Source organism: Pyrus communis, chromosome 3 (genome assembly GCF_041283825.1).
Source record: "Pyrus communis isolate YQ-2024b chromosome 3, ASM4128382v1, whole genome shotgun sequence".
Classification (NCBI taxonomy): Eukaryota; Viridiplantae; Streptophyta; class Magnoliopsida; order Rosales; family Rosaceae; genus Pyrus; species Pyrus communis.
The window spans coordinates 16,353,685-16,360,560 of record NC_142567.1 but is presented as its reverse complement, the minus strand read 5'-3'; the positions used below and the strand labels follow the sequence as shown (position 1 = coordinate 16,360,560).

The 6,876-nt window shown below is 33.9% G+C and overlaps 1 protein-coding gene across 1 annotated transcript; it reads right to left on the bottom strand.

Annotated features, from left to right (window-relative positions):
• Positions 1 to 424: 424 nt before the first annotated feature.
• LOC148698011 (endoglucanase 6-like) lies at positions 425 to 4,521 on the bottom strand. Its single transcript, XM_088690248.1, has 6 exons — positions 4,084 to 4,521; positions 3,343 to 3,435; positions 3,046 to 3,192; positions 2,838 to 2,949; positions 1,970 to 2,136; positions 425 to 739 (listed from the first exon to the last, which is right to left on the bottom strand). Exons 1-6 carry the CDS (start codon positions 4,519 to 4,521, stop codon positions 425 to 427), a joined length of 1,272 nt encoding a protein of 423 aa, XP_088546374.1.
• Positions 4,522 to 6,876: the final 2,355 nt, after the last annotated feature.

The window sequence follows — 6,876 nt, the reverse complement described above, 5'->3', positions numbered from 1 at the left end:
TGTTTAATGTTCTGCCATCTGATGTAAACATTCCAATTAGAATTTAATAGTATCTACTCTTTGACAAAAAAAAGAAAAAAAAAAAGTTTCAATAGGATATGAATTCTAATTCTTCTCCTATTCAATTCCTCCTCAATCAAATTTCTCTCCAATTTCAATAATGATTAGTACACCACTCATAAATGATTTTCAATATTATAGAAAAAGAATTCAAATTAAACTAGAATAACTTACTCGTTTGGATTAATCTTATTTGTTAACTTTCTCTATCAAAAGATATTTGTTAACTTTTGCATTAATCTTTGACAAAATATAAAGAACTATTTCTGTAATTCATGTTCTTTGGTTTAACAGTGAAGTTGGGAGGGCAACAATCACTCCTAACCTCCAAAATAGTCATGGAATTAGGAAAAATAATATTGGCTTAAAGTAAGGCAGCCAATACACCCACAAAAGGTGCGTTGATATATGTGGTTGGCTCCGATTGTGCAACATTAGATCGAGAATCTTCGAATGTATCGTTTTCAGCAGGTCCTCCCACAATAGCACCTGTTAGCAAGTTAGGGTTAGGACTGTTGCTCTTGAAATACTCGTCTCCTCCATGGCACTCGATGTGTTGCGGGTGTTGGTCAATCGAAGGTATCACAGACCCACGGTGATGTATTTTCTGAGGAAACTTTTGCCCAAATCCAACCATGTATGACATCCCTAGAGGGTTTTTTCCTAGTATATAATCAACCTGCATATTGCAAATCAAATTTCAGTCACCAATTAATAATAGTTCAAGAAACATACTCAGTTATTCCTCCCTATAAATGAATCACAGTTTAATGTTTGTGCATATAAACTATTTTTTCTATGGCTGTTAAACCATGACTGCAGTTACCTGGGAGTGAATCTTTCATAAGCTAAACTATGTTAATAATTACTGTGTTTAACATATATAGGCCTCGTTTGGCAACTCGGATTGTACTGACTATTTTGTTCGGATAGGATAAATAGCTACCAAATAGTACAGACTAAATTAATCGGGCATTTGATACAGTATCAGACTAATGACTGTATTATTTATATTGTGTTTGGTATTATGCTGAATAGGAACAATCAAACTTAAAATAAAAAAAATAAAAAAAAACTGAAATCATCTTTTTTGTTCCCTAGATCTCTCCACCGCACCACCCCAAACTCCCTCCCTTTCCCTCCCTTCTTCTTCTTACTCGACTGATTTCCAACTCTAACACTCTGCAATTAACACCCAGACTCAGTTTTCCTTCATTGCAATTTCAGTCAAGAACCTCTCTGCAAATACACCATGTTTCTTTGCACGACCCAGTTGTAGAAGAAGCCTAGAAACATATTAACCAAACCAAAATCCACAAACTATAGAAGAATCATTGCCATTGATTCCTGTTCGTCGGAAAAACAAGAACAGAGGGAAGGCCAACGGTTCGGCGCACGATTGGTGATATTTATTTATGTTTTTTTTAATCTCTTCTTTGCTGCAGATTCAGATGGGGTACCTTGTAACATATAGAATTGCAAAAAATACAACCCCAGGATTGGTGAATTAGTGCTGCTATTTTGGGTCAATGGTGATTTGGCCAACGATGAAGAACAGAGGGAGGGGCAGAACCTGGGAAGAAGAAGAAAAATGAAAAGACAAATTGGGATTCAAACAAAGAAGAATTTGAGAAGATGAACCTAGGATTCAGACGAGAGAGCAGGAGTGCATATGGAGAGGAAGGAGATAGCGAGAGATTTTAACCTGACTAAATTGTACCGTGGTTTTGGACGGTATAAGCAAGCGCATAAAGACAGTATAAAAAAGGTGGGCCCGGATTATTTAATCCGGTGACTATTTAATCCAAACGAACACCAAACATTGTACTCCGTATTATTAGTACTATCCGGTGCTTTATAAGGTGTGCCAAACAAGGCCATGCGCGCGCGCGCACACACACACACATACCTGGCCTTTGGTGAAATCCACCAATTTAGCTGGAGTGACAACAACATTGTTGCCACAGTCAACAACTTTGTTGTTAGCTTTCATGTAGCCAGCATAAACTGAAAGAAGAAATGATAGGGACGTTGTATGTTGGAGGTTACTTCCTCCAGGTTTGAACAAGAGCCCACCTAATACATGAAAATAAAAGGGGGAAAAACATTAGATTAACATATAATGAATACTAATCACTTCCACACAAGCAATGTATACTGGGTCACAATAATTTGGCAAAATAACATGATATATTCACACACACACACGCGCGCTCGCGCGCGCACACACACACACACATATATATATATATATATATATATTTATAAATGTGTCGAAAGTCCCTACCCTCTGTCAGATCGATTTCCAAGGCATCAAAAGGAAAGCACTAGACTTATGAATTATATTTAAAAACGTTACCAACTCCATTATTAATATATATTATTATCTACTTCTTTTTTTTTCCCTTCAAATTACGTACTTAAAATTCTTTACATTACCTATATATATCTCTTCCTTTAAAAAAAAAAACGTGTTACATTACCTATATATGCTTACTGTTTTTTAAATATTGAACTTGTTGGATGGATGTATTTTGTGTATTCTTCTACTTCTATTTTATATTTTATCATTCTTCTATTATTCATACAAGTATAGTTTTTTTTTTTAAGTGTAAATAGACATTTATTTACAAAATATATAATAAATTTACATAAATCCGCCTAGGCGCTAAGCCCCTACCCTCCTCCGCCCGACTGCGCCTAACATTTTTTAGAACCTTGTATACACACACACACGCATAAAATCCACTTTTACTGGTCTTTTCTGGGAAATTTACCTGGTGAATATGTGACTGATTTTTGAGCAGGTGATTCAGGCAAAATGGAGCATACAAGTTGGTCTGCCTTGGTAATAAAGGGATTAGAATTATTGGGATCAGTCATTGCCCACTGCAACAATTACAGCTTATTGGGATCATTCATTATATAATTATTAAGGTTATTTATCTATTATTAAAGAACAAGAAATTGATCTAATAATTTGACCTGAGAAACGAGTACGTTGATGCCAGCATGTTTTGAATCCCATCCAAATTCAGTGACATCACCAACTATGTTGTTTCTGACATAGTTCCAATAATCTGGTGTATTGGTTGCCTTGTATAACCACGCAGCTCCCCAAACCAATTCATCCTGCATGAAACAGTTAATTAGTTTTAATTTATTTGGGGGGTTTTTACGAAAAACAAAATCAAAATTTTGACAAGTAATTAAAATTTAGAAGCTTAAAATTTTGAAATTTGGAAAATAAACAATTTAAGTGACACCGATAATTAATTATACCATGTAGCCGCTGAAATCACAGTAAAAAGGACACACTCCGCTACCAATACTGTCACCGTAAGATCCCCTGTACTTATCTGCGAATTCAAAAACCTAATATCCACATACAGAAAAATTTATTTAGATCAAAAGTTTCGATAAATATAAAAAATAGAAACATAAGAGAAATTTTACTTAACTGCTATTTGTGTGTGCGCGTGCGCGTGCAGGTCGATTTTCATGCTTGGATAAATGGCTTTGTCTTTGCAACTGATATGGTGTTAAATTGGATTTTGATTTTAATTGGTCTCTTGTTTATGATACATTACTAAGAATATACATTGAGGTAAACTATAATATTCATAATGCATATAAAAATGTATCTATATAAAATACTAAATGAGGATAATCTATTACATGATGGTAAAACAAATTAAAGTAAAGCCACTAAAAAAGAATTTGAAAAGGAAAAAAAAATCTATTTTCACCCAAATTTAAAAAGAGTTGATTTTCAAACACCCAAATTTATTTCTAGCTACCGAATTGTAAATCAAACCAAAACAATAGATATGATTAAACTTCGATGTGTAAGAGAAGAAAAATGATGCGTGTTTACAACATGAGTTACTTACATATCTCACAGTTATAAGTAGTATATATATTTACAGCAAAGGACCAAAAGTAAATCTAATCTAATACCAGGATTTAATAAAATAAAATAAACTTTGGATGACGATTTGATTTTCTAATAATTATACATACCTCGATGGATCGTTTAAGAAGCGAAGCAGAGTAGTCTTTGTCTGAATCTTTAAAAACCATGGAAGACGCTGCAAGCGCAGCTGCAATCTCGGCCGATACCTCAGAACCTGGCTTTTCTTTTGTTACTACATAAGAGGTTCTAGGAGTGTCCATGTCTTCTGGCCTTTGCCAACAAGTGTGATCGCCATTGGGGTCACCAACTGCACCAACGACAGAATCAGGAACACTAGTAGCTTTAAGAAAATAGTCAGTCCCCCATCTTATAGCTTCCAAAGCATGTTCATGATCTGCACCCATCGAATTTCCGAACTCTAGAACGCTCCATGACAACATCGTTGTAGTGAACGCCATCGGAAAGTTGAACTTCACATTGTCACCTGCATCATAGTACCCTCCTACAAGATCCCTCTGAGGATGGAACAAGGGCATGTTTAACATACGTACTAGATAATATTACAACATATATGCATGGATATATATATATGGAGGCCTACATATTTTTATGGATCATTCAAATTAAACATAGATTTAATTTTTTTTTTCTCCCCTGGAAATTTTAAGTTAATACAAGTCTTGTACGTATGGGTAAAAATTATCAAAAGGATATATGGCATGTGATGTCTGTTGATCGCCATGCCCCCAATACCATGGTACTTCACAAGTAGTTGTTATCACACCATCTCGGTTTAGGCCGTAGAATAAAGGTTAGTTTTCACGCCGGTTCCGCAAGATCAATGTTGACTATACCTTGTGCTAAATGGTCAATTTGTATCCAGTTGATGAGGAACAGTAATTTTTTTCATAGTACTGACCCAAAAAAAAAAAAAAAAAAAAAAAAAAAAAAAAAAAAAAACCAATTTCCACACGACGAGTTATATATGGCTGCCTATATATAATCGTGTGTCTATCTTGAAAGAGAAACTTACGCCAGTATCAGAGCCATCTTTTAGGGCAGAATCTTTTCTCCAAGTTAGTCGTTGCGAAGGTGGTAACTTTCCTGACCTTTGCCCTTCAAAAAATAAAAGGCACTTCGACAAAGCATCCTTGTAGTTGTTTTGGGAAGCAACGGTTTGTGCTGTGGTAATCGCCGACAGCCATGCCAATATCAACACCCTGCTTACAAGGTTGCTACACATGATTTTTTCACCCTTCTTTCTTTTCTATCTCTAGACTACTTGAGCTTGTATATGAAGAAGAAAAGAGTATGAGTTAGAGAAAAATAACTCAAACAACCGTTTATATACTAAACACAAACCCTAATTCAATAGGAAAACCTAATTTATGAAGGAAAACATAATCACAAAGAAAAAGGTAAGAAATCGTACTAAAATCTTAAACGATCATGTAGCCTAGTAAATAGCCTTGTTTGGGAAAGTATTAGTAGAGAAATTTTATTCAAATTCAATATTTCTTCTTTCACACTTTCAATATTCTTTTTATAATCATAATTCTTTTATGAGAAATGCTAGCGATCTTTTCTATTTATCTTTCTCTACTTGTCTTTCACACTCAGTGGATTGACATGTGGATTTATCTTATACCTAAATCTATGTATTAATTGTTTAAAACATCTTTCTTCTCTTTTCATTTATGCCCCTAGTTAAATCCTCTACGTGAACCAAATCATTAGATTATCTACCAAAACTTGACAAATCTAATTCTTTTAATTATTAATATTATTATTTTTTTTATACAAATTTAGTTTTTTGGGTTCTCCCTTATTTTTTAGAATAATATGTTGATACTCCCAAAACTAAAAAAAAATTAAATAAATAAAAAGAAGAGTCTAGAAAAATGAAACTTGTATTAAAAATAATTAGATTTGTCAAATTTTGGTGGATAATCTAATGATTTGGTACACATGACATCCACTGAATCGGAAAGGCAAGTAGAGGAATGTAAATGGCGAAGGTATCTACAAGCTAGCATTCCTTTTTTATTTTTGTGAAATTAATATACCTTTATAGACCCAACCGTTAAGTTTGAAATTAATACATATCTTTTTACTCTTAATAGCAGTCCTAGATAGTTCTCTATAAAATAAATTGTAATGGAATTGATTTTTTTTTATTTTTTGGTATCACAAGTTGATTTTGGATAAGTGATCATGTTGCTATTTTATTGATGAAGAGCGCCCCTAAGTCTGAGGCTCAAGCTGCTATTTTATGGACTGTTGTCTCAAATTACTTGTTTGATGGGAGACTTTTGGAAACGAGTGAGCTTAGTTTTATAATAGGTTAACAATAATGTGGTTCAAATTCGTCTTTAGCAAGAATCAAACATAAGACCTCTTATTTACAAATGAAGAGGAATACAACTAGACTGAACTTTTATTAGTTTTAGTATTTTAATTGAAGGAAAAATTCACCAGTTTGCCACCTGATAATAACAAAATCAAACCCGCATTTACCACAATTTACAAGGTATGCCACGTCTATCCCATTCAACCACTAAAAAAAAAAAAGAAAAAATACCATACCAGACGAAAAAATTTTGTCGTGTAAAACACGGTTTCGTCGCCTTTTAATTTTAGGTGATGAAATCCCATCGAACAAAGTTTGTCTCACAAAAATCGTTGCCTGAAGGTTTATTTGACGAAATTCAAAATTCATTGAGCTACGTTGTTTTACCCGACAAAATTACCAATGACCATTTTATCACACGAAACTGTGTTGACCAATTAGGCCCGAAGAAAGGCACATATGCGACCAAACATTTTCCTCGGGCAAAGTTTAAATTACAAAACAAAATTATAAATTGTATTTTACCTGGTGGAGATTTCGTTTTGTAATT

Coding starts and splice junctions, on each gene's coding strand:
- LOC148698011 (XM_088690248.1), bottom strand. CDS start 4,521: ATGTTAAACATGCCCTTGTTCCATCCTCAGAGGGATCTTGTAGGAGGG. Junction 3,193..3,342: donor GTGATTTCAGCGGCTACATG/GTATAATTAATT, acceptor TGTTTCATGCAG/GATGAATTGGTTTGGGGAGC. Junction 2,950..3,045: donor TCAACGTACTCGTTTCTCAG/GTCAAATTATTA, acceptor TAATTGTTGCAG/TGGGCAATGACTGATCCCAA.